The following is a 27084-nucleotide window of genomic DNA, read 5'->3' as shown; positions in this document are numbered from 1 at the left end:
CTGTTCCGCACGAGTGTCCCAGGTTTCACTGCATTCCCTTGCCTACGTCTGCAAAGACTTAGGATGCTCAGTAATTCTCCAAGCATAGTTAGGTATAGCTATATTCAATCTATCTTTGAAGGAATGGAAGTGTGAAATATTAATGGCTGAAGGCTGCTTCTGTGCCGTAAAAAACTAAACCCTCATTCCTCTAATCTCTTGGCAGGTATTTGGTTGTTTGGGAATCAAGAAGTTTGTGTTTCACTCGCACTTTGTGTGGATAGCTTCAGCTGGATTTGCTGTTGTCTGTGGTACACTTCAGGTCTAGTCTAGGCTACACCTGCAAGTGCCGGGGGCCGAGGTCCTTTTGGGGGGGGGGGACAGGGGCAGACTGGTGGATAAAAGGCGCTCAGGAGAGCTGGGCACAGGAGACACTGCCCTTAACTAGGGTCTGAAATCTGGCTTTATTAAGCAGCACCACTTACTAAGACCTCTAGAGTGAAGAGCCAAAGTAACTCTGTGGATTCACGTTTCTTTTGAGATAAATCCGCCTGATGGACTGATGGTTTTGGCATAGGATACTTAATCCTATTTTGGGCTGTGGAGATGGCAGAGTAGTCCAAGACACCAAACAAGCTTTGTTTCCCCATTTCTCCCGTTAGCTAGTACGGAGAGCTGTTACTCGTACCTGCTACCTGGCTGCAGAGCGGGAGGTTGCGTTCAGTCTCCAGGGTCTCCTGCTGCAGGGGCTCTCTGTCGTCAAGCAGCTGCCTCTGTCGTTTTCCAAGCTCCTGCAAAGCTGGATAATGCAGTAGACAAGGTAAGGTGTGTTGATCATGGGTTGTGGCATGGCAGCTGCTTGAACACCTGCAAAGGCCGCTCTGATGAGTGCTTCTTTCTCAGCTGCACGTAACTCACTCCTTGTGCACACGGTCTGAACGCCTCGTGCCAGCGTATAACCAGAGCACTAAACACCTGGCAGAGAACAGCGGGATTCGCTTGTGACAGATATCAGCCCAGAACCGCTGCATACCTGCGTGCAAGCTGATGCCATGTGACGTCTACTGATGCCTCTTCCCTTGCAGGAGGATCAGCTTGTTTGTAAGAAAAGGCATCTCAGCCTGAGTGCATCCAGTGTTAGGGAGAGGCTGGCTTTTGTCCTGCAGGTATCTGCAGCTCTCGTTTAAACGCGTTGTGGGCAAGGAGGCAAGTCCTAGTGCCGGACGATGCCTAAATGAACGTCTAACGCCAAGTGATGGATTAAGATCTAGTAATTTTAAGAGGGACTGTCAGGACAGAAGGCAGGATGAAAAGAGGAGGAAAGAACAAGGTAGAGGTGTCAAGGAAAGAATAGTGATAAGACTGGAAAAAAAGACATATTGGAAGCTTCTGGAAGGAACTAAAATACACTTGCTCTGAGTAGGTCTTAATTCTATCAGTACAACACTCTGGTGCGCAGAGCTTGTTGGAAAATTACAAGTCTATTGCCTCCAATTGTGATCTTCTAAAGAAATGCAAGCCAGGGTTGCTCTTCCGTCAAGACTGAGGGAAGGTCAAGGGGATGTGGAAGATCCCGGTCTTGAGCTGGGAGGCTGCGGTGAAGGCTGCCCGTCCCCCGCAGGCAGCGGTAACGCCCTCCCATCCATCTTCACAGCATCCTTGAGTGGCTGAAGGAGAAGCCTCTGCCGCCGTGAGCGAAGGACGTGTCGAGGGCACTGTAACTTCGTGGTGGCCTTCACCCAGCCGGGCAGGTGCTGGGGTGGCTGCCCGCAGGAGCCCTGTTACGAATTCGCTTGTTTCCTTGCTGCAGGGTTAGCTCATCTCTGATAACGGCTTTACTGCCCTCTCGCTTTTAGTGCTGAAAACTTGTTTCGTTTGTTTGTAGGCTCTTAGGAGGCTGCTAAGCATCTAGAGCGAGGTCAGAGCAAGCAAATGGTGGTCTTGTCTGACAGACGTGGAGACTGAGGCACAGTGTTTCAGGCCTGCTCCCCACTCCGCAGCTGTGGCCAGTCCGTCTGAGACAGGAGCACGTGCGACGTGTGCACCTCGTCCGGGGCTGGGGCTCGGCACGGCCGTTTTGGGCACCTCCGCGCCTGCCCCCGCGGTACCGGTGGGCTGGGCTGCGTCAGCCCGCCTTTCCCGAGTGCAGGGAGTCCTATCTGCGTCTCTTAAGAACTTGTCCTGTAACAGGGAAGGGTGAATAACGGGTTTTCAAGGGGATGATGGGGATGGGAATTTTGTTCAGTGACTTTGATTTTGTGTTTGTAAGCAGCCTCTGTCTAGTTATAGGGATGTTTGTGCTGGATGAGGAGATGGGCTCAGGAGCAGGTCAGGGACAGGCCATTTTTTGCGGTTCAAGAAGGCGGCTAGGCTCTGGCAGCCCTGGGTCTGTGTCTGCCTCTCTGATTAAAGCTCCTGGGACTTCGTTCTCGGCGACAGCGCGGGCTCGCCTGGCTCCCTCTTGGCAGCGGCGAAGCTTGTGCAGCTCTGCCTGACTCCGGCAACAGCACTTCTTCGTCTCAGGTATGTGTGTCATCCCTCTCCCCTCGTGCTCGGAGGCCAACCAGGAATCCTTCCACCCCCTCTCTGCCCTCTCGTGCCCAGACCCCCGGCCTTGCGCTGACCCGCAGGACAGCGCGGACCAGCCCTGCTTGCTCCAGCTCCCGCGCTGGGAGAGGGAGCCAGGCTTCGGCTGCGTCACCGCGGACCGGGGGGCTGCTTGCTCAGGGCCCCTCACCCTCCTCCGGGCGTTTCCCCTCGGGGAGCTGCGCTGCTGAGCACGTGGGGTTTCATCAAGCGCTGACTCCAGCGGTAGCGGAGCTAGTTACCCTCACAAACCCAGAACCACAGCATCACTAAAACTGCAGTAACGTGTATATGAACAACTACACGATTAAACCAGGATTTTCTTGTGCCGTCGGAGGGGCAGCAGGCTAATGCAGTAATTTTCAGGCCTTCCTCCGGGGTCTCTTGGAAGCCGCGAGGTTAGCGGAGGAGCTGCCCTGGCTGGAGCCGTGTCCCGCGTCCGAAGGCGCCGGCTGCGCCGGTGTTTGCTGGACTTGCCCGAAGCAGGACCGAAAAGCGAATGGCGGCCAGCGGAGCCGCGTCCGGCACGCAGGCAGTCTGAGCGCGCTTCCGGCTCCGGCGGCTGCGACGCCGCTGGGTAACTCCTTGCTGGATGGGAGCGGTGCCGAGCTCAGTCCGATCGCTGCTCACGCAGACGTCGGGGACGGGGTGGAGTCCACGGCACCTCGCAGCCTGCTGCGGGCATCTGGGTGGGAGTCCCCAGGCTGGGTGGGGAGGGGGATCGTCCTCCGCGGCGCACGGGAGATGGGGCGATGTGCTCCAGGCCAGGAAACCGCTGCCTTCCAGCGTGCGCTGAGCCCTCGCCGGCCGCGTAGGCGCAGCCGTTGCGTCGGGGCAGGACGTGACCCGCTGGCCGGGGGGGGGGGGGGGGGGGGGTGTCTGGCTCCTGGCACGTTTCTGTGGAGCAGAGCTTAGGCTTCGCCTCCGCTGTGCCCGTCTTGCCCTGGGAGCGTGTGCTGACCTCCGAAGCAACGCTTTGAGGGGCTTCGTCGAGGCACAAGGTTTTTTGTGGGGTTGATTTGAGGGTTGTTTTTGGTCTGTTGAGGGGGGGGGCTTGCAAGCCTTCCTATTTGTGCTCTGGGCTGAATGGACAAGCGCTTGCTTGGGAAAGGCTGCATTTTACCCCTGGGCTGGCTGCTAGACGGGGGCACGGGAGGGAGAAGAGGCCTTGCTTGGCTCCGCTGCCCTCCGTTTCAAAGACCTCAAAACAGGCTCTCAGCACCCGGCGTGGGGCCCTGCTCGCTCCCAGCCCCGGGGGCTGCTCCTGGTTCAGCTGGGGGATAGTTGCCCCCGTCGCGTTCCTGACCCCCCGGGGACGGGGTGTGACGGTCTCAGCCCCGCGTTCCCCGCGGCGTTGGCCCCTCGCCCGGCGGGTGGCATTGACCCGTCACTTGCTGTGCTCCGAGCTCCAGGCAAGGAGAGGGGTCAGTGCCGGGCAAACACGTGCGCGTCCTTGCCGCGAGAGCTGCTGCGCATATATCAGGCCTATCTCTCGATTCAAGGTTTGCCGGCGAGATAAGGCGCGTGGCAGCTTGTTTGGATGTGCTCTGCACCCTTCCCTGGCGTCTCTCCTTGCAAGCCTGGCTTTCCTTTTGTGTAAACGGCCGGGAGACAGAACCGGCCACCCGCATCTTCCCTCGGTGGTGCCCGGAGAGCGGAGGGAAGTCTGGGCAGAGACTCGCAGCGGCAGAGGCTGCCCAGAGCTGTTTTAAATCCAGGGCTTAGCCGAGGCCCGAGAGCGTGGGTTTGAGGCTGAAGTATTCAGGGTACCGTGTAGATGAGAGCAGCCCCAGGGACGGCCGGTCTGAGAGGGAGGGACCGCAGAGCAGAGACGCTGCCTGGAGCTGCTGTCGGAGGAAACCAGTCGCTCACCTGGCTGCCAGCTCTCCTCTGCCTGCAAGCAGGGCTCAGCAAGGGAGTTCTCATAAGCTGTTCTACAAATGATTCAAAATGGGCCATTTTTATGTTGACTGGGGGGGTAGATCGAATTTCTGCAAAATCCCAGCGACCCTGGGCAGTCTGATGTGCGCTGACGCCTGCCGTGTGGCCGCCTTGCTTTGGCATCGTCCCCTGCCCCGTGGCGCCCAGGGACGTGCTGCAACTGCTGCCTGGCAGAAGGCAGCCTCATTGCCGGCGCTTGGCTCGGAGACGGCATTCATGCCACGCCGAAACCCCAGCAAAACGCGGCGGTTCATCCCATGCTCCCCGTGCTCGCAGAGCTGCTGGCCCGGACGGAGGCAGCGGGGTGAATCCCGCGGCAGCGTAAAATGCAGGTGGGGGGGGCCGGGCTGGTGCGAGCTGCGGCTGCTGCCAGGCTGGGGTTGCAGCTTGCCGTGCCCGTCGCACGCCAGCGGGACGTGCCGCCTGCAACGGGCAAAAGCCCGAGGAGACTCGGGCTGGCGACGCCCCGCAAATCTGGCTGTGCAGCTGCGGACAGGGCTTCGCTGCTTTTCGCGTTTCTGTGGTGCTCGGCGTGATCTCAGCTTGCATCCCGCCGTAGCAGAGCACTGCGCGCTCCTCTTGCACGCTGCCTTGTGCCGGGACAGTCCTGCGGAGCGAAACCGGAGCGGGGAGGAAGAAAATAGTCCTTGTCCGTGTTGCTCTCCCAGATGCAACGGGCGCAGAGAGAAGTGGGCAGGTGATTTTTAGAAACTGGGTTTCCCCTCAAGAAAAAAATTGTTTTCTTTTTAAAATTCTTCATGTTATTCCCTGTGATTTTTCTCTCCACTTGACCATTTTGGAGGTGTGTTTGAAAGCTTGGACATTTCTCTTTAAAACTTTCTTGGACGGAAAACTAGGATTCTCTCCCCTTACCCCCCACCCCACTCTTTTATGGAAACTACTTGTTTTCCTAATGTCTTTGATGTTTTTCTCAGACAGTTTAACCATATTCTCCCAACCTGAAAGCTTTGGGTAGAATATTTTTCAGAGTGAAAAGACAAAACTTCCCAGTTAGCTCCAGAACTGTGAGTTCAGAGGGAGTGTGTGTGTGTGTGTGGAGAGAGGAACATTTTCCAGCAAGGTCTCATTCTTGCGCTGTAATTTCTCTCCCTTGTAGGGGCTGGTTGAAGCATCCAGCTCCAAAGGTTGTTGCTTGTACTGGCTACCAGCATCAGCCCCTGCCCCGCAGTCGCGTCTTGGCAGCGGGCAGCTCTCTTGCCATCTCCAGGCATCAAAAAAATTGATCAAAACAAGCATCCTGTCAAACAGTAAACTCTTAATTTGTTACTGGGGGGACAGTTCGGACTCCCGAGATGCGTGCTAGTTTCAATCCATGTTTTTGTGAAGTTCGAGAATGTCTCCTCTGCTGTAGGAATGCAGCCTCCTGCATCAGGAGCAAATTGATTTGCTCTGGAGAGGAGGATGGACTATCAGTGTCACTGCTTCTGGGAATAAACTAAGGAGTTTTCTTCTCCGGAAGTCTCGCTAACACTGAATATTAATTAACATGAAATGAATTTTACTTGTTTATGCCTCTGTTGCACTTTTCAGCAGAGAATTTAAGCAATAAACAAACCGTGGCTTGTTCCCTCCACCGTTCTGCAAAGTAAGCCAAAGTTCCCATTCTACGGCCGGGAACCTGCAGCGTCGGGGCTCGCAGGGACGGGCTGGACAGCCTCCGTGTCACGAGCAGACCCAGCGTCCCGCTGTCGCCAAGCTGCCCTAAGTGCTGCCCCCCCCCCCCCCCCCCCCCCGGGAGCAGCATCCAGGCACTCGCTGCTTGTCCAGCGTGGAGTCCCTGTGCAGTTAGACATTGCAATGAATATTGCTCCTGAAATTGGCTTTGGGTCTAGCTTACTCTAGTTTCTAGAGGGGAAACGTGTAAGGAGAAAACGAGGCAAGTCTTGCTAGGGACAGGTTTGTGGAGATGATGCTCGTCACCACACTTCACCCAACTCCCGTGGCCCAATACCTCCGCCGCGGGCTGCACTGCCGCGAGGTCCAGCACAACCCCTCCCTCCCTCCTTCCTGCCCCCCTCCCTCCTTCCTGCCCCCCTCCCTCCCTCCTGCCCCCCTCCCTCCATCCTGCCTCCCTCCCTCCCTCCTTCCCCCCTCCCTCCATCCTGCCCTCCCTCCCCCCCTCCTCCCCCCCTCCCTCCCCCCTGCCCTCCCTCCCTCCCTCCTTCCCCACTCCCTCCATCCTGCCCTCCCTCCCTCCCTCCTTCCCCACTCCCTCCATCCTGCCCTCCCTCCCCCCCTCCTCCCCCCCTCCCTCCCCCCTGCCCTCCCTCCCTCCCTCCTTCCCCACTCCCTCCATCCTGCCCTCCCTCCCTCCCTCCCTCCTCCCCCCCTCCCTCCTCCCCCCCTCCCTCCCTCCCTCCTCCCCCCCTCCCTCCATCCTGCCCTCCCTCCCTCCCTCCTTCCCCCCTCCCTCCCTCCTGCCCTCCCTCCCTCCCTCCCTCCCTCCTCCCCCCCTCCCTCCCTCCCTCCTCCCCCCCTCCCTCCCTCCCCCCTGCCCTCCCTCCCCCCCTCCTCCCCCCCTGCCCTCCCTCCCTCCCCCCTGCCCTCCCTCCCTCCGCCCCCGGAGGCTGGCCGCAGTTTCCCCCTCGGCTGCGCTTATAACCCGGGCTCCGGCCGGTCTCGCAGAGCAGGCAGGAGGCTCGCAGCGCGGCCCGGCCGGCATGACGGCCCAGCGCACCTCGGGGCTCGTGCGGCCCCTGCTCAGCGGCCTGCGCGCCCGCAGACGGCCCTTGCTCTGTGCCCGCGGGGCGGCCGAGCAGAGCCACTGGCCGCCTGAGCAGGGGTCGGGGAGGGGCCTCGGCTCCTCCAGGCAGCTCCGGGATGTCCCCGGGGAAGCGCGGTGAGTAAACGCTGGACTCCGCCTCAGCACCTTGGGAAGGACGGGCCGCACCTCCGCCTGCCCCGGGGCGGCGGGAGGTGGTGGAGCAGGAGCAGCGGCTGCGAGGGCAGAGGGGGAAGGTGCTGGGAGCTGCGCTGCGAGGGGCTGCTGCGGCCCCTGGGGCAACCAGGCCACCGGGGGGGGGGGGCACGAAGGGGACTGCGGGGCACACGAGCCTGCGGCCCGGTTACCTGCCCGCGAGCGATGGGATGGGATGGGATGGGATGGGATGGGATGGGATGGGATGGGATGGCTGGCAGGGCCCGCCGCTCAGCCGGGAGGACGATGCGCTGCATTCCCGCTGCGGGGAGGGACCAGCTCCATGGCCCCGGGGAACGGCACAGATTTTTGCAGGTTTTGTGTCCCCGCTGCTGCCAAGGCAGAGCAGGGAGCCGATGTTGTCAGCAGCCCCCGGGAGCACATTCCCCTCTCTAATTCACAAGCAGCGGTGCTGCCAGCCCCCCGGGCCTGCCCATGCTCGCCCTGCCAGGGAGAGGGCAGAGGCGGCCCCAGGGCTCTGCCTCGGGGGGGGGCGGCCCCTCCACGGGGCAGGTGCTGGGGGCTGCACAGCAGCTGTGCCCACCCTGCTCCCGGGTCCTGTGACCTGAGCCGGGCTTTGCTGAGACGGCCAGCCGGGGACGGGATGCACGGTTTGCCGTAGTGGTTGGGGTTGTGATTTGGACTCCGCTGTGGAAATTGGCCAGAAACTTAGGTTTAGAAATGTCTGTAAGGGCATTTGTCCCTGCCGGGGTGGAGGACTGCAGGTGGTCGCGGGAAAGGGCCTGTGAGGATGCGCTCGTAGGGGAGAACACGTCGTGCTGCACGACCCCGTTAAACCCCGTCCTTGATGGTACGCTAGGTTTTAGGAAGCTGTGAATATACCATCTTCCTTGCCTTGGTTTTCCTGAGCCTGTCCTGTGCCCGGGCAGAGCTCCACCCGGGCGGCCGAGAGAGCCGGACCGCGCGAGCACAAGCACCGGTCCTGGCCCCGGGCAGGGCTGAAGCGGGGGCACAGCAAAGGCCCCCGTGAGCTGATGTTGTCCCGTGCCCCTCTGCGGTGAGTCTGACCCTCACGTATCTAAGTTGGGACACTAGAGCACATCAGACTAAGCCCATGGTCTGCATATGAGCTCAGCTTAAGGGCTGACTTCACATCCACTGCCTTCAGCTACCCTTCAGCATGGGGTTACCTGTTCAGCTTTTGAAAAGCCTCCTCTTCTACCATAGACGGCTCCTATAATTTCTTAAGTTTCTTCCTTATCCTTCAGACGTTTTCACTGCTGTGTTCTGACGCAAGTCTCCGGACTGTTTGCAAGCATCGGCTAAGCCTTGCCTCCGCACCTCCGCCTCACCGGTGGCTGCCAAAACACGACGGCCCAGGTGCAACCTCCGGCTCTGGTTTGGACTCCCCGGGGGCCTGGGAAGATACGGTGGGAAACCGCTGGCACCCATTCCCCCCGCGCAGCTGCTCCTGCGCGGCAGGAGAGAGGGCAGTGGGCAGGGGGGGCCTCAGTCTGGCCTGCCCTAACGCTCAGCTCAGCGCAGCAGCTGGGCGACGGGCTAGAGCGCCCGGCCCGAGCTCTTTGCGAGAGGGGCGCCCCGAGGGGCGGGCTGCGCCCGCTCAGCCGAGTGACCCCCAGGCAGAGCAGCTGTCACATGTGGACTGTGACAGGGAATGTCATTAGCACTCGGTGCATTGAAAAACAGAATGGGAACTGGAGGCGAAAAGCCCAGTTCTGTGTAGTCATTACGGGATTGTCTGGCTGCGGGCAGGGTTAGACTCTGGCGAATTCGCTTGCGGTGATGGTCTAGTCCCTGGGGAAGGGCACGGGAGTGCTGCGGAGGTGAGCGGGAGAGAGGGGGACGGTGCTGCCATTCCCGCGGGGAAGGATGAGGCTGACGGGGAGGCTCCTGGCCCGGAGACTGTTCATTTGCGCTTCTGCAGCAGGAACTGTAGCAGCAAAATCCGCCACAGCTCTCCCTGCCGTCTTTCCTCTGCCTGTTCCTTAAGGATTAGTTGGAAGGAGACTGAATTTCTCTGGGCAAAATAAAGGGAATTTGTAGATCTCCCAAATATGGTCTGGGTCAGACTGTAGTCTGCTAGCGGAGATTATGATATGTCAAAAAAAAAAGAGCCCAGCCAACATCACAGAAAACACAATAGACCAATTTGCTATCTGACCTTAGAGAAGAGTTATACTGATAAGCCTGTTTAATGGGATTTGTGAAGAGCTGTTATCAATTGGTTTCCTTTCTAATTGGTTTGCTGCTGATGAAGTTATCTGTGGCAGTGCTTGTAGGCACCTCGCTGTTTCATATGTCCTTGGAAAGTATCTTTTAGGGAAAAACATTGGGAAGGAGAAGAACAACCTCCCTGAAACCCCTTCCCTAGCTCCCTGTGTCACAGAAAAGTTTGGATTTTTAGAAGGGACCAGTCAGTGGCTATGCGTTAAATTTGTGGGGCTGAACTTGTCATGTGAAATTAAGATCTTTCCGAAGTAAGATCTTTCCGACTAATCATCCTCTGACATCAGTCCATTATGAAATCATTCAGCCTAAACACCTCAAAATTGCTGAGATCTAGTTTTGCTTTATTTTAAAACTATTGGTTCAAAATTCCTTTTTTAACAAAACGTGAAAGTAATTTTTCCGTAGTTTCAAAAATACCGATGAAGAAATGAACTTCAAATAAAAACCAAAGCAAACAGAAGACGAAAGGTGCGGATCTGCCGTCCCCGCGCTCCTGAGGCCTTGGGCGCTCCAGGCAGGAGGCCTCTAGGGAGGGGGCGGGCGCGGGACTGATCGGGGAGTGGAGACGGCTAGGCCACGTACCGGGGGCCGGGGGGCCGGGCGGTGACAGACCAGATCAGTGCAACCGGGCAGTTCGCAGGCTGCGTTTGTGCTGCCGGCAGAGGCACCTGTGCTGAGCGCACGGACAGCTCGGGCTTCCCCTGCAGACAGCAGAGAGGCTGCTTAGCAGTGCTCGGCACGGGATGCTCTGCGAGCGCTTGGGATCGTCCCTGCTGCCTGGAGGGGTGACGTGCCCCATGCGGGCTTCTCCGAAGGCACACGGCGATAGCGTCCGTGCTTCCTTACGCCCAACCTAACCCTGGGGATGGTCCCTGCTGCCTGGAGGGGTGACGTGCCACATGCGGGCTTCTCCGAAGGCACACGGCGATAGCATCCGTCCTTCCTTACGCCCAACCTAACCCTGCGTGCCGTTTCCTTACACCCAACCTAACCCTGCGTGCCGTTTCCTTACGCCCAACCTAACCCTGCGTGCCGTTTCCTTACACCCAACCTAACCCTGCGTGCCGTTTCCTTACACCCAACCTATCCCTGCGTGCCGTTTCCTTACACCCAACCTAACCCTGCGTGCCGTTTCCTTACACCCAGCCTAACCCTGCGTGCCGTTTCCTTACACCCAACCTAACCCTGCGTGCCGTTTCCTTACGCCCAACCTAACCCTGCGTGCCGTTTCCTTACACCCAACCTATCCCTGCGTGCCGTTTCCTTACACCCAACCTAACCCTGCGTGCCGTTTCCTTACACCCAGCCTAACCCTGCGTGCCGTTTCCTTACACCCAACCTAACCCTGCGTGCCGTTTCCTTACGCCCAACCTAACCCTGCGTGCCGTTTCCTTACACCCAACCTAACCCTGCGTGCTGTTTCCTTACACCTAACCTAACCCTGCGTGCCGTTTCCTTACACCCAACCTAACCCTGCGTGCCGTTTCCTTACACCCAACCTAACCCTGCGTGCCGTTTCCTTACACCCAACCTAACCCTGCGTGCCGTTTCCTTACACCCAACCTAACCCTGCGTGCCGTTTCCTTACACCCAACCTAACCCTGCGTGCCGTCTCAGCTGTAACCCAGCTGCTTCAGCGCTGGTTTCACCTGCAGTAGCAGCTGAAGCGGGGATGTGTCCCTGAGAAACCGTGGGACTGAATGCCCCGGTGTCTGCGGGAGCCCTGGGCAGGGATCCTCCAGGTCCCAATGACGGGTGAGTTTCCGGAGGCCTCAGGCACAACGTAAATGCAGTTTTCTGCCGATAAGTCCAAGTGCAGCTTCTGGGACGGTGGAGTCCCGCGCCCTGTGCTTGCAGGTGGCTGCCTTGTATCATCCTCTTGGTGAATGAATGTGTCGAGCTGCAGCCTCGACTGACGTCCTAGGACTTTACCAGTCCCATTGTGTAGCGAATAATTTCATTCATACCTGTAAAAGCAACATGGTCAAGAAACCTTCCTATTTGCCATAAAAATTGAATAAATGGGTCTGATCCATCAAAATAGAGGGATGCTTTGTTTTCTTTTCTTTCGACATCTGAGAACTAGTCTTAAAATGGAATTGCCTATTTGCAGAGAAATGCCTGTGGGTCTCGCAGTGAGGGAAACCGAAGTGTCCGGGAAGATGCTCTTTGGCCGAGGGTTTTGTGAAAGAGGGTGGTCAGCTTGGCCGCGTGCGGCTGCGCTGTGCTCTCTGCAGGGCACACGCGGGAAGCTGCTCCCTCTGCGGCGCGGTCTTGCTGCCGATTTCACGGCTGTTCCCATAACCAGGGGACCAGGACCAAACTTCAAAGCGGGAAACATTTTTGCGTCTTTCTCCGTCCTATTTTTACAGGATTTTTTCCCCCCTGTCTCCTGTTCACCTGGATACATCCCATGTACCCCAGCTTTGGTTCCCGTCAGTTTAGAGCGGGTAAAGGAAGTTGCTTAAATTTGATCCTTATATATTTCTGTGCTCAACGTTGAAAGGAAATGGGCAGCGATCGCCACATGCTTCATTTTCACCCGCCAGATAGCAGAGAGCAGAGAGGACAAGGCCCTTCAGCTGCGGCTTTTGCTGTCCCGGGGGCAGCTCGTGTTTCGGCAGCTGCTGCTCGGGTGCCGGGCAGGGAGCAGAGCAGGCCCCGTCGTGTGGGCACTGCCGCTCTGCCGGAGCGGGAAGGGTCAGCGGGTTTGCTGTGACTTGTGACTGGCTGTGACAGTTTATATCCAGAAAGTGTGCTGCAAATACTTTGCAAGAAGGCAGCAGATGATAGCAGTAGAAACCCTCGGCCCCTCTGAGTTGCTCTCGCCAAGCGTTTCTCTGGCCCTGGGGCTTCCGGGAGCGTGGCGTTGGCAGCCTTCGTGCCCCGCAGAGCGGGGCTTCCATGGCAGGCGGCAGCAGGCTGCTGCATTCAGCCTCCTGCAAGTGGGAAAGGAGCGGGTTGTGAGCTTGGCCAGGTCTCACTGCGAAACACATTCTCTTTTCAAGGCTGTGGATCTTTCTTCTTATGCCAGAAATGGCGACAGCAAGGTCACGGGCAGCACCAATGCCTCCAGTGCTCAGGAGCTTATCGGGGCCGTGAGAGATGGGGATTGCTCCTTCCAGAGAACGGGGAGGGCTGTCTGCGTTGCTGGGTTTACAAGAAAGGCTGAACCCAGCCTCCATGACCTGGAGAAAGTCCTGGGCTTTGAGACAGCGGGCAAATGGGCGGTGCCACATCGAGAGGTTTTGGGCAAAATGCTTTCTGCATTCAGGGTGCCTCCCTGTGTCAGCACCGCCGGTGGGATTTGGGTAGCTGGGACCTGCTGCTTCCAAGTGACCACTCGGGTATGTGCACTGAGAGCTCACTCCCTGGTTGCTTAGTGCTTCCCAGAGCAAGCCAATTAAAGGGTCTCAGCACTCCAAGAAAAGTTTCATACGGGGGAAATGTTTTGGGTCAGTTCGGATTTGAACAGCTCTAGTTTGCTCATCTCCTCTGAGAAATGACACGTGAATCTCTGGAAACCTGTCTTACAGCTCTGCAGACCAGGTGACGGTGCATTTTATAAACCGGGATGGAGAGAAACTCACCGCCACAGCCAAAGAAGGGGAGACGTTGCTGGAAGTGGTTGTCAATCAAAACTTGGCCATTGATGGATTTGGTAGGTGTTACCCAAGGGTGTGTGGCCCTTGGCGTCGTGTGCTGTGACCAGGAGGTGCCTGGGGACACTGCAAGCGCGCACGTGCTGCTGTGCTCTGGTGAGACCACGGAGCACGGGAAGGATGCAAATCCTTCACTTGCTGAGCTGGCCATCAGCACTTTTGCTCTTCAATCAGCTTTCCTTGACTTGCTGAACTTGTAGCCCTTAGCTTATCTACCTGCCTGCAAGCTTCTCCTGCCCAACAAATCCTTGCTGAGCTGGCTTCCCACGCCGACCCAGCAGTGTGACCGCCACTCCGTCACTGCGGGGACTCCAGTGGCCTGTGTCAGTGCTTTTATTTGGTCAGAGTCGAAGTACTAAACTGGAAGGTGATTGGGATCCTCGTGGAGAAGCAGCAGGACGAAGTCTGTATCCATCTATTGCATCTTCCAGAGTTTCTTCTGACATGCTGTGTATCTGCCAGATGAGCTACGTGGCCACTGTTCCCAAAGATGATCTCCCGCACCTTCTTCTTGTCTCTGATGTGCTGTTACCTGCTTTCTTCTCCTCCAGGTGCATGCGAAGGGACACTAGCCTGCTCCACCTGCCACCTGATTTTTGAGAGAGACGTCTTCCAAAAGCTGGATGCCATCTCAGACGAAGAGATGGACATGCTGGACTTGGCCTATGGACTCACTGAGACGTAAGTGCTCCTGCTGATTGTGGTAGATACTCAAAGCCTCTGAGATAGATTTAGGTGAGAACAGGAGTTATTCTGTATTATAATTGTGCCTTTAGAATGGCTTGGTTTTGGGACACAGTCCATTACCTTTAATAGGAACGCTAGGGAAAACCCAGCCTGGATCAGACATTGCCAGGGTGGATGGGATATTTCTGCCTTTTCTGTGGGAATGGATGAACCTCACTTAATGTTGTTTTCTTCTCAGATCTCGCCTTGGCTGCCAGGTGTGCGTTAAGAAGTCGATGGAGGGTCTGACAGTGCAGGTCCCAGTGGAGGTATCCGACATCAGGAGGGAGCTGGAAGTTGGGAAGCAAAGCAAACAGTAACCAGAAACAAATCCTGCGCAACCCGCGCCCCTCTTTTTGGTGTGTGGTGGCACTTTGCCTTTGGTTGGCTCCAGCTTTGTGCCTAGCTTGCAGCAGGCAGTGGAGGTCTGATTCAGCATGTATGACTGTTCAGCAAATCTCTTATTTAAACAAAGCTTAATATTAGGGTCTTCAGTACATGCTTTAAGTTAAGTCAGTGCTTAAGTGCTCTGCTGAATACAATTGGACTAAAGCATATGGCTTCACATTTTCCTGGGTGGGTGACAGTAAACATCCGTGCTATGTGTGATTCACTTTCTCCCTCTAAAACTAAGGATGTGCTATTCTAATTGCTGGGAATTTTGCTGGGCTTGGCTATTCGACTGCAGAGAGACTTTTTTTCCCCCAATTTAAGGCACGGGAAGAGGTGGCTCTCCCACATACATGACTGTGTATCAGCACTGGATTGATGACATAGGCTTAGTCTGATCAGCAAGAATATACTGATAACCATTTGAGTGCTGATGTTTCCTGCAGGAGGGAACCACTTCCTATGAATGTGAGATATTATATGTCACTGAATTATGTGCCATGAGTTGCTATTTTTTCCAAATCTTGAATTTTCTCATTTCTGTAGTACCATATATGTCAAATAAAATTCTAATAATCAGGTCTTTAGACCTATGAGACGCACTTTCTTGGCAACATAGGCCTGGTTACAATAGGAGGAGTGTGATGTGATTTTACGTATAATACCCTGTTGCCCTGGTTTACCTGACTCACTTTTTCCCCTGTGTTTGAGTGAATATTTCAAACTTGTTTTATCTGAGTCATATAGAAAACCTATGGTCAGTAAACAGGTTTTCTGAACTGAACCCTGCACAGAAAACTTTCAGAGCAGTACAGATCTAGTTATAACCCACGCTTGGGGTGGGGATGCCCCAAAGGACCGCAGGCTGAGGTGGACCCACACTTCTTACACTTTTTACATTTTTTTACATTTTTAACATCAGTACATTAAATAGACGGCATTTAAGAGATCCCCCGAGACACTAAGCCTCCTGGTGCAAAGTGGAAAGGACCTTTTAAAAATCAGGCTCCATGCAGTTATGTTAAACGATTTTGTCTGGGACCAGCTCGCAGCTCTGCCTACTTCTGGAGTTTTCCCCAGTACTGTCTAGATTTGCAATACGTTTGTGCTGGGCTTGGAAGCCAGGCTCCACCTGGCAGAATTCAGCAAAGCCAGAGCACGGTCGCCTCCAGGCTCGCAGACCTTCGGTCGCCAGCATTAAACACCAGCCCTGCTGAGCACCGCAGACGGTGCCAGGTTTCGCCCGAACGCCGAGGGCTTCGGTCCGACACGCGGTGGAGCTCTCTGCCCGTCGGCAGCTCCCTGAACACGGCAAGCAGAAGGGAAGGCGTGCGACCTGAACTTGAATTTCTTGGGATTCGTGATCCATCCTCCTCCTGTCTAACTTGCCCCACGTTTGCTACAGTAAAGCAAAAAGAATAAAATAAGGATTTGGGATTTACTGCAGGCTGCAGAAGGGGCAAATAAGAGAAGTAAATCCCCCAGCTTCAGTGCTCCTTCATGTCGCTCCCCTCTCCTCATGCTGCCACCACCCCCCTGCAAAGCGGGGGTCACCTGGGGCCTGTCAGTGCCGCTCGCAGCCCTCCCCTGCTCCCGAGGTCAAAGCTGGACCACAGGCTGCTGCTGAGGGGTGTCCGTTCTCGGCACGCAGGCACGTCCTGGGGCGATGACAAGTGGGGTGATAGCTGTGGCGGAGAGGCTCGCGTGACTGTCACGTTCCTCCTCAGAGAATGGCTGCTTTGCAAAGAATAAGTTCCTGGGGTGAGCTGTTTCCTTGGACATCCAGGTGGCAAAAACAGCCTGCACCACTCTGGCAGGTCTGTCCCGCCAGGTCACACGGGGTAGCGGAGGAGGCGGCACAAAATTGCTGCTTGCAGAGGGCGGGGGGATCCTTTCTGAGCAGAAGCCAGGAGCCCTGGGATGTTTGTGTCTTTATGGCACAGTCCCTTGCAGACTGCAGCCAGGATTTGGGGGTATAGAGGCAAGGCATCACATTAATGCACTTACCCGCCTCTCAGCTAGACTTGGAGCGTGCTGGATGGTGACACAGGTCACAAGCTGCCTTGATCTTCTATCCCTAAGAAAGCTATGAATAGCTTACTGCATGCATGCTGATGGCTTGGAGGTAGGGAGAGACTTTTGCTGACTTAGTGGAGGTAGGATTGGGTGCAGAAATGTGGGGAACATCTTGATCTACAGCGAGCTAAACCTTCAGACTTGCATTATCGCCACGGCTCATGGAAAAGGAGCGCTGCAGCTCTCAACACCTGAGCCCTGAGGTGGCAGATAAGATCTCTGCATCCCTGGGAAGGGCAAGTCTCCGTCTTGTGTAGCACCAAGACCAGCACGCCAGACCATCCGTGACAGCTAGGAAGGATATATGTGCTTGTGGGATCAGCCTGTATCTGCCAGTGTTCTGGTGCCACGGGGTTATTCAAGCCAGCACCTCTGGAGCGCTGCTGCCAGGCGCTGCTGCCCGCCGTCGTCCGTGGTGGGGGAGCAGGCAGGCACCGGCGGTAACGGGGCGCTTTGGCTGCAGGTAGCAGCAGCTGCTGCAAAGGCGTCACCCCCTCGGTCAGCACGTCGTCCACGTCCCCAGGTCGGACGTGCTGCCCTGTGGCCTTTGTAGGGACCACAGATGTCTTGCCCTTAGCAAGCTGGAAATCCACGGAAGCCTGGCACAGGTCAAGCTGTCTGGGGGCTTCGTGGTGGAGGCAAACGCGCGGGCGGCGGGTGCTGCCGGGCCCCTCTGCTACATGGCTGCAGCTCCCGGAGAGCCGCTGGCCGAGCCCCACGCTGCCCCGGCCCCTCGGACCACGTCAGACTGGCAGAGGCTCTTGTGTGGCCAGGACAAACGGGGGAAGGAGAGAGGAGAAGTGTTTATTGCCTTCAATCAGTGTGAGGAATTTTTCGGATGCAGAGCAAATACCGGAATTGTGCTGTAGGGCTTGAAAACGGAACCAGCGTGGGACCTGCAGGGAAGAGAAGGCTTAGGCTGAAAGAGCTGGTTTTCTTGGAACAAGGCAGTGTGTGTGCAACCCTGGGAGTGCAACCCTGTGTGCTCCAGACAGAAAGCAAGTGGCTATTCCTATGGCTGGAGGACTCGGCAAGCGAGGCTGAACGCCGGAGCCCGCTCTGAACTACACAGCCTTTTCCTCAGCAACGGCTCCAAGAGGGAACGGTGTAGTTCGGCCTTCCCCTTCCTCTACCGCCCTGGAGACGGGTAGAGGGAAGGCCGGACTGGCTCCCTGCTGCCGCAGAGGAGCAGAGTTGGGGACCCTGTCCGGGTTCGGTGACGTTTCCCGGGATCAGCGAGGGCGGGATGCGCGTTTACTGCAGCTTCACGCCTTTCTCGGCACGGCTGGTTGGCTTCCCAGCGCAACGCCTGGGGACCGGCAGCGCGCGGCCCGGGCAAGCTTCCCTCCGGGGCCCAGGCGCTGTGGTCGGCCGCAGCCGCAGGCAGCCAGGACTCGCTGCTCCCCGACCGGGCGGCTGGTGCCAATTTTTTCCTCACGTGACAAGAGCCCTCCCATGGGTTTCCGGACGTGCCGAGAGCAGATGCGGGTCTCTCCAGGCCCATCGTTGTCGTGCTGCACGATGAGGTGCGCCTGCCTCGTCAGATGAAAAGCTGCCGAGCTGGGCGAGGGCAAAGTTTCCGGCTCGATCAGCCTTGCTGGTAGCTGTCAGCATTTAGCACTGGGCCGAGGCCACAGCTCGTCCCCGAGACCCAGCTGCAGCGTATCATCAGTCCAAACCTTTCTAACATAGTGCTGCTAAAATATTGCGCGTGAAACAGCAATGGGTACCAAGACGCCCTTTTCCTTGTTGAAATAAGTTGTCTTTATGCCACTGGTGATTAGTTTCTCGATGCCAAAGTCAAGCCCTCCTAGCAAAGGCTAAAGACAGTGTCATCAATCACACGCATGGAGCTTGGCAAAAACATTTTCTTGCTGCTGAGGTAGCTGTTTTGTTTAATCTGTAACTTCCTCGACCTCCCTGGACACCGGGTTGGCACTGAAGTATTTTGGTCTGCGTGAAGTAGCAAACATGGGTGAGTGCGGAGCTGCCGCTGCCGTGCTGCGGTGTGCCCAGGACCGGTCGTTAACGTTAACCTTTTCTGAGAAATTTGGGGGAGGTTTTTTTTTTTTTTTTTTTTTTTTTTAAATGAAGAAAAAGTATTGATAAAGACCTAGGTTAGAGCAACTCTCTGAGGAAATGGGCCCGTATTAGGCAGACTAAGATGAGAGGGGGGAAAAAAAAAATTGTGTTTTGCCTCCCCCCCAATGTTTCTTTAGATGGGTCTTTCTAAATTGCTCTTAATGCTTTTGTGTGACGCAAACTGGGAGCTCTTACTCTGCATTTGGTCCAGGCCCTCCTTGTTTGAACTGAGCCCAGCCCAGCCATCGAGTCAGTTTACAATCCTTTAGCATGTTTAGAGTACAGATTAATTTCTCTTCCAAGTACAAATAGACTTTTCTGATAATATTTACTGCAGTTTCTCCTTCCTGGAAAGATGCAAATAAGAGTAATGACTGAAGATGACTCATTTTACAGCAGCTCCTAAAAACCCCGTCAGATTCGTTTTGCCGACCCTGTCCAGACCTAGACCCCCGTGTCAGGAGCTCTGCAGCTCCCCGCGCGTGGCTATCACCACGATGCTTGGCTGCAATCTGCAAACCGGGCTCCGGGAGCTGAGCTTCCGCTGGGCGTTTCAGCCGCGATCTGCAGCATCTGCCTGTGGCACGCGGGGCAAACGTCTGCCGTAGCCCTGCGGGTCGTCTTAGAAGCAGCGTACTGTCTTAGGGAGTTCTGCGTCTCAAAGATCTGCAGCCAGGCAGGTATCCTGCAGCCCCAAGGCACCCACGGGTGGGGTCTTGCCCTCAGCAGCAAGAACGAACCCCCCTCCCTGCTTGCAGGGCTACGGGGGCGGGTGCTGCAACCCGCGCCCTGCAGGGCACGCACACGCTGGGGCAGCAGGGCAGCAGACCCGCACACGCTGGACCAGCTCTTCTTGTGGCCGAGGGGTTTTGTACTCTCCGCCGAAACAGCAGCAGTGTTACCCACCCACCTCCACCGGCGCCTGCGGCAGGCCCAATCCCGCCGCGAGGAGCTCGGGCGCCTGGGGCTCCAGAGCAGAGCGGGAGCTGGGGGGTCCCAGGCTGCAGGCGGGTGCTGCGCTGAGCCTGGTCGGGTGCCGGAGGACTTGGAAATGGTTCAGTGCACGGAGCAGGGCTTTGCTAGTCCCCCCCCCGCCCCCCCCAGTGCAGAAGAGGGGAAAAACGAGAGTGAGGGGAACGCGTGCAATTACCAACCACACTGACAAACAAACTTGTGTCTCTTTTATTGACATAGTTACAACCGTAGCTTTGGAGAAAAGACCGTGAATGTCTCTTTAGTGTTCATACGTGAGGGAAATGATGCCAGGTGGTTTGTATTACAATTATATACACCTTTCATCATACAAAGGCCACCAAGGTGAGTTGGGAGGGACAGAAGGTGCCACAGCTGGTGAATTAAAAACTCTGCATATACCAAATTGAATTCTGGCCTTGCTCTGGCCCTCCCTCAGCCCCTGACGGGGCATTTGATGGCATGAATTGGGGTGCTGGCCCCGCTTCCAGCTACTGACTGTCAGAGGCACGTGGAAGACCAGACTGGTGCTTATTAGACCACTTTACGGCGGTGGCTTCCCCACCTGCACGAGAGCTGAACCACGGCAGGGGTTCGGAGCGCCGGGAACGGCCATGGCAGCCGCAGCCGCTTGCAGGGGCACTTGCTGCACAAGGATCAGCTTTCAGTCATCATTATTTCTTTTGTCCTTCTTCACCCATTCACTGTTAATTGAGTAAAAGGGGTGTCTCTGAGAGAAACCAACTTAGAAAACTTTCACGTAACTTTCAAATGAAACACCCCTAAGCTCCGAGACTTTTCCCATTGCTTTCTTTACACCTAAGAAACCAGTGTGGCTGCCTCAGCTTCTTGTTAAAGCTCAGCTGGCAGCACCGCCGCCCTCCAAGCAAGTCCCACCGCGGCTGAGGCTCTTGGGAGCGCTTCCTTGAGTGCCTCGCAGGGATGCTCCGGCAGGCCGCCGGCTGCATCTCTCTTGGGTGCAACACAAGCTGCCTTGCAGGCTCGACCCTGCCCGGCACGCGGCCACACCTAGCACTGCCCGAGCACACGGGCCATGTGCTTTGCGGAGCGGGAACGCATCACTGCTCTGAGGCAGCATTAGCACTGCTGAAGCCTGGATGGTCTCAGCTTTGTGGGCTGACAGCTTTCTGGCCAGATGGGACTTTGCTTCAGCATCCACTTGACAACACTCTCAACTACTTCCACAGCTCCTTGACTTCTTGCTAAAGCCAAATCCTACTTAACCCCCCCCCCCGCCCCAGTCCCCCTGACTGGGGATTTGATTAGGAGCTCCATCCACCCCGTCTCTGAAAAGAGCCTTCTGAAATTTCACCATCACCAGAAATAATGTCATCTTTCCTAGGACTAGAAGGACCAGCTACTCCCAGGGGAGATCACAGGAGACAAATGCTCATAGCTCTGCTGAAAGGCCTGAGCTAGAGTTCTTTGTAGCAGCTGTGGCTCTGCCAAATGCTCGTTTTGGGAGAGGCAGGAGAGAAGAGAATTAATGCATAATTAATTGGAAAAAAAGGAATCTCAGAGTAAAAAGGTTACCAATGGCTTCTGACAGTGGAAGCTGGGCCTTGGGCTCCATTTGGTGTTTCTGGAGCACAGCCTCAAGCAGCAATGAACACGGGCAGCGAGCTAGACCACCAAGGGACAAAAGGAACGTGAGAAGAGAGAAGCAGCAGTGGTTTCTGGGCTGGAGGTGAAGGGCCTTCCTTTGGATGAATGGTGGTGACGAACAGTGAACAGTGGAGAATTTTGTGCAAGCTTAAAGATGATCACTAACTAATTCTGATGGAGTTTTAGCTGCCCCAGTTCTCCAGTCATCCACACACACTAATGACTGGAGAAAACAAAGCGGAGTTTCTCCTTTCCCCCTTTAAAAAGAAATGGAGTAAGACTCCGTAGGTCAGCTAATTCAGGGACAGAGCTTGGTGGCATTCCGCCCACTCAATACCCAGTCAATTAAGTGTCTTCAGTAGAAAAAGGGTGTAAAGAAAAAAAATAACAAAAAACCCCACCCAAACAAATGTTAAACCCCAACATTACTTACACATTAGTGTCACTTTACACTTACTGCCCCATGCAGCCTGTTAGACTCTTCACACCTTGGTCATATCTTACAGAATATTTTCTGCTGCACATACACAGAAAGCCCTCAGTTCTCCCGCAGCTGCCTGCCTAGACAAATGTCTCCTCCGCAAACGCCACCGTATCGCGCTCCTCCGCGGCCGCCTCTGCGGGCGGCTGGCTCCTGAGCCACTCCGCCCTGCTCCGGAGCAGTTCGTTCTCCACCGCGGCCGCCTCTGCCGCGCGGCAGTTCTTGGTCTCCTCGTGCCTGAAGTATTCCCTGACCGTGTTCCGAATGGAAGCGGGCAGGATGATGCGGATGGTGTGGCTGAACGTGCCGAAGCCCTTGCTCTGGGTCGGCGCCTGCGCCGTTTCCAGCGGCCTGGGCTCCCGCTGCCCGGCAGCGGAGGCACTCCGGGGGCTGGCTGTGCGCTCCGCCGGCACGGGCGGGGTGGTCGGTCCGTGCTGGTGGTGCCTGGAGCGGGACTGCAGGACCAGGGGCGTGTTCTGCCCGTAGAAAACTGTCTGGGGGATGTGGACTCTTACAGTCTGCAAGCTCCTGGACAGCCTTTGCTCACGGCTGCTGCTGGCCAAGTCGCTGCTGCTGGCGTTCGCCGGGAATCTCTCCTCCTCCTCTTCCACCGGAGACCCCCAAGAGCTTTCTTTATTTGGGGCCACGTAGAAAGTTATCTTGGTGCGCTTCAGGCTTTCCTGGTTTGGAGGGGAGGCATCCAGACTTTTGATCTCGATGTGCTTCACCGCCTTCTCCCTGTGCTGCTGGTGGCTGATCTGCGGGGATTTCTCACCAGCTGGGCTGGGAACCGGGTGCTCAGGATTTTGTTCAAACTCCTTGGGATAACCCAGGCTCCTGAGCCCGGCGCCAGGGCCCCGTACACCCCTCAGCTGTCTCTCCTCTTCCCCCCAGTCGATGTCGGTCAGCAGGCTTCCCGTGGCTGCTCTGCCGGTGGATGCAGAACTCCTCTCCTCCCCAGCGCGAGGGCTGCTCTCTGCAGCCCTGGGTTCACACGCACGGAAAGTGTCCAGGTCACAGGGATGCGAGGGCAAAGAGGACGTCGGGGACTGCTGCCACTCTTTCAGGGGCCTCTTGGCAAGCCTGGGGGACACAGCATGGAGCCTGGCAGACGTCCCGAACATGAAAGGCAGGGACGAGACATCTGTAGGACTGACAGCTGATGACTCCGAGCAGTAGGAGAAGGCACTGTCTAAGGAGCTCAGCGAGGAAGCAGAGGGGGAGGTGGTGGTGGAGGACAGGCTAGAGAAGCTGGACCTGTTGGACAGGCTGGATTTCTGAAGGCTGAGCTTCTTCGCCGTGGAGCTGGCCTGGGGCGATCGCCAGAAGTTCTGCCTGGCACTGCTAACCCCAGGGCTTAGGCCTTCATCGATCAGCTTCTGGCTCTCCACCTGCAGCTGCTTGAGCCGGTGGATGTAGTCGGTGCGGCTGTGCATGATGGTAGCGTCGCAGCTGGACTGACGGGCCACCGGCTCGTGGCTCTGGGCAGGGAGCCGGGAGCTGAGGCAGACGCTGGGCTCCGACGAGCACCGATCCCTGGCTGGGCTGAGGGAGCGTATTGAGCCGATGGAGCAGAAGGAGCCCTCTTCTTCCAGGAGGTCGTAGCTGTCTGCGCTGGCGTTCTTCCCAGCTTTGCTTTGGTAGCAAGCTGTGATCTCGCTGAACAAGTCCCAGTCTTCTTGCTCCTCATCCAGTAACAAGCTGCTGGATGGTTCAAAGACGGCATCTGTGTCAGGCACCAGGTGCTTTGGTCCTTCTGGGTCACAAGCAGAAAACTCCAGCTCGTCAGAGGAATCATCATGCTGAGCCAAGCCTATGCCTGGGGCAGAGAGTGCAAATTAATCAGTTGCCTGTGTTTCCTAACCCAACACAGTGCCTTACAACCACGGGAAATACTATCAACTCCATTTTGCAGATGGGAAAACAAAGATTCATGATTTTTCCCAGAGACTAGAGCAGAACTGGGAACAACACCAAAAATTCTGGCTTGGTGACCTGAGCTTTCACTGCTAGTCTGCGTTCACGGGACAATTAACAGCGATGACTCGATCTCTTTCCATTCAACCACTTGGTTTAACTTTAGAAAACTGATTTGGAAGAAAAGGTTGCTGAGCTGTGCATTGCTAAGGCCATTCTAAACTCCTGTGTCGGTACTCTAAGCTGGGCTAGATGGAACAGCAGCCACGGAGAAAGACAGCCACGTCCAGGGACACACCGCAGCTGCTGCACCTCAGCCCTCCGCCCTCCCCTTGCTTCCTGCCTCTGCCTGACTGGGAAAGGGAAAACTAAAACCAACTGTTTTTCAGTGGTTTTCCTTAGTAGAGAGGTGAAGGGAAAGCAAACTCTTTCACATGAGGAGTTTACCTATTTTTAAAAGATTTCAAACATTCCTGGAAGACACAGTGCCATCACCTTACCTAGGGAGTCCTCGGAGTTTTTGGACTTCTTTTTGTCTGGTCTTTGAAACAAGGAAGCAATGTCACCTCCAAAAATCTCTGCTGAGTTTTCAATCAGGAACTGCACCAGCATGGCCACCTGTCAAAGACACGAATTCCTGGAGTCGGTTTCAAGAAAATATGGCCCGTTATATAAAACAAGTCAAATCTGCCCTGGGAGGCGTCTCAGAGATGCTTTTTCTCAGACAAACATGTAATTGCCTGCAGAACCTTTTGCTCAAGAAGCTGTGACGATGTGGCAGCACTTCTGTACTCACCACACCTGGGGCAAGAGGCTGAACTGGTAAAGTGAGCCTGGTACGGCATGTTCTGTTTTTTTTTCTTACTATTCACAACACCTCATAAACTACAAGTAATTCCCCCACCACCACCACCTCCCAATGCACCGTCATGTTCACTGCTTAGCTTCTCTCTGCTCGACAGCTTTAGACCCAGCTGAAGCGGCAGTGTCTAAGGTAAGCGGCTCCACCTTCCCTGCGAGTGCCCCGGAGGCCAGCTCAGCCGGTAAAGCAGCCACAGCTTCTCTTTCTGCCTTGCACAAACTGGGCGGCTAAGTTCCCCTACCAGCTGGGCAGGGGAAAGGATGAAGCTGCTCAGCTGGCAGTGTCGCTGACCCTGTGCCTCCTTTTAGCCTACAAAAGGAATACCATGCCTATACAAAGCTGTGTAAAGGAAAGACCATCTTGGGGCCAAACCTACAAAAAAATTACCTTCTTTGTAGACCTGCTCTCCTCTTCAGGCCCCGTGGGACCAGGTAGCCACAGCATATTGGGCGCTATGCAGAGCGCCAGGTTAAAGGCATTCATCTGATTCACGCCTGAATTCTGCTCAATGTGATGCAGGACTCCAAAGAGGTGTCTGAGCAAGAGGAGGTTGGCCTCCGGGAGCTGACTGACGAGACTGCACAGGGAGAGGGAACCAAGGAAAACAGGGTTGTTCATAAAAACCTGGTCTCTGAACATCCGAAATTGCTTCCCAAAGCTTTTGCCCTCTTCTGCCTTTTTGTTACTCCCCTCTAACAACTTGGGAGCCACAACTTTACATCCACATTGCCCAGCCTTTCTGCTTCCAGAGGCTGAGGGACCAAGGACGGATACTCAGGGCACGAGGGAAGATGTCCACAGCGCCTCGGCCAAGCACAGAGCACCCAGAGTCTCCCAGAACAAGACGACTATGCTTAAGGCCATATACTCCCTCTTCTCCCACCAAGCAAAGCTTTTACAAAGGCTTTTACAAACCTTTTGATGGCTTCAATCTTATGTGCCCGATTTTCTGTGTCCACAGCTTCCATCCACAGTCCGTGCATGTCTGAGGATAGAACACTGTCAGGTATATTTCGGAGAAAATCCTGAATTAAATATATATATGCAGAGCAGTCTGGTCAGTTTTGAATTTCTTGTGTTGGTTTCATGATGCATAAAGTCAGTGTTTATTCATATTAAGCACAAGATAAAATGAGATACGACACAAATGCATTTCTCTTCCCCTCCCCACTCCTGCCACGCTGTCCTCCGGGCTCGTCGTCTGCAGCTCGTGCTGGGAGAGGGTGAACGGCCAACCCTCACGCCCTGCCCCTCCTCACAACAGGATTGCTCTCTGTTTTATAACGGTAAAGGACTAATATCTAAGTATTACAGTCCTGTTCTAAACATTTCTAGCAATGGAGATTGTTGCCACTTTTCTCGTGGGACTATTTAACAACTCAACACGTGTCTTGTGTTGGCAAGTGCCTGAATATCTTCCCAGTGAACCGTTTGCTGTACGAGGCCAGCAAGTGCAAGAAACAGGGGTGTTTATTTCGGGCTCCTGAATTGCTCTAGCCAGATTTAATTGCCTGTGCAAGAGACAGGCTTTCCTTATTAAAGCTTGGGTCTAACCCCAAGTTCAAACCCCTCCATGTGGATTCGGGAGCAGCTTTCTCTGACGCTTGCTGCCTCATTAGAGGGTGCAGGCTCAGGGTCTGTCAGCGCCGGCGGCCTTTGAGCGAGGCCTCTGCTGGGGGACGCAGAGCGGTCACGCTCGCAGGGAGTCGCACGCCGCCGGCAGCTCCCTGCACTCTGCTCTGCGAGTCCAGCAAGGACCGAGAGCAGCCGTGGGGCTGCCCCGCCGCCTTCCTGCCCACGGGGGCAGGCGGCACCCGCGCTGCTCAGCCCGGACGCCGGCACGCTGTTGTGCGCTGGGCACGAACACCGCGGCTGCCTCGGGGCTCAGACACTACCACGCTCCGCAGCGGGCGGCTGCCTCGTACGGGGAGGCGCAGAATGAAACGCGGGGCCAGTGCACGTTTCTGCGTACTAAAACCACCTCCTCCAGGTCACACAGACACCTGCGTGCACACAGATGGACCAGGCCATCAGGTGAGAACATGCTTGGCTGGAAAACGTTTTGTTCCTCCCCCCCCCCAAATATTCCCTCCCCACAAAAGTCCATGTTGCTTCCTTACTAAAAGAAAGAAGGTGAGACTAGCCTGGAGAGCCGAGCTGCTTGGCCAGACATACCGTGATGACTGCTGCAGCCACGAAGACTGACTCTCCATCCACCTGGACATCATCTCCAGAGTTCAGTTTCTCTTTCAGTTCCTTGCAAGTCTTGGCATTGGCAGAGCGTCTGAAAATGCCCCTGGTGGAGGGACCTTCATGGTACAGCAGAAGCAGCATATCCTACGAAAAAGCCCAGTTACACTTGAAAGCTTACTCTTCTACCCTATTGCTTGAGTGCATTATGCCTCAGATATTGTAACAGGATTTTAGGGGAAGATTTATCATGACTGAGAAAGGGTCCATGTGGGTGCTCTTATCCTGTGGCAAGCGTGGGCTCAGCTGACTCTTGCAGCGAAGGAGGTCTAGGCTACGCAGCATTGGTTAGTCCACTGACACTGTCCCTTGTCGGGCTGTGCTGACCCGTTTGGCGATGCCCCCTGCAACAGGATGGGCGTCTGTGCAGGAAGTGGTACAGATG

General features: G+C 55.8%; 2 protein-coding genes across 3 annotated transcripts in view; one reads left to right on the top strand and one right to left on the bottom strand.

Annotated features, from left to right (window-relative positions):
- Window positions 1-7074: 7074 nt before the first annotated feature.
- Window positions 7075-15026, top strand: LOC112980838 (adrenodoxin-like). The gene is made up of 4 exons (XM_064518502.1): window positions 7075-7366; window positions 13192-13316; window positions 13869-13998; window positions 14243-15026. The coding sequence occupies exons 1-4, from the start codon at window positions 7188-7190 to the stop codon at window positions 14361-14363; spliced, it is 555 nt and encodes a 184-aa protein (XP_064374572.1). The 5' UTR covers window positions 7075-7187; the 3' UTR covers window positions 14364-15026.
- A 4731-nt stretch (window positions 15027-19757) lies between these two features.
- LOC112980856 (rho GTPase-activating protein 20-like) overlaps window positions 19758-27084 on the bottom strand; it is a 38924-nt gene continuing 31597 nt past the window's right edge. For both annotated transcript variants that reach the window (XM_064518500.1, XM_064518501.1), the window contains 5 exons: window positions 26625-26786; window positions 25365-25474; window positions 24837-25026; window positions 24088-24205; window positions 19758-23489 (listed from right to left, as the gene is read on the bottom strand). In XM_064518500.1, the coding sequence (XP_064374570.1) occupies window positions 21751-23489; window positions 24088-24205; window positions 24837-25026; window positions 25365-25474; window positions 26625-26786 (2319 nt within the window). In that variant the 3' untranslated portion in view covers window positions 19758-21750. The remainder of the gene's footprint in view (window positions 23490-24087; window positions 24206-24836; window positions 25027-25364; window positions 25475-26624; window positions 26787-27084) is intronic.

This window comes from Dromaius novaehollandiae, chromosome 11 (assembly GCF_036370855.1).
Source record: "Dromaius novaehollandiae isolate bDroNov1 chromosome 11, bDroNov1.hap1, whole genome shotgun sequence".
Lineage (NCBI taxonomy): Eukaryota > Metazoa > Chordata > Aves > Casuariiformes > Dromaiidae > Dromaius > Dromaius novaehollandiae.
Note: the sequence above shows the minus strand (reverse complement) of the source record. Positions and strands in the feature narration are given on the sequence as shown.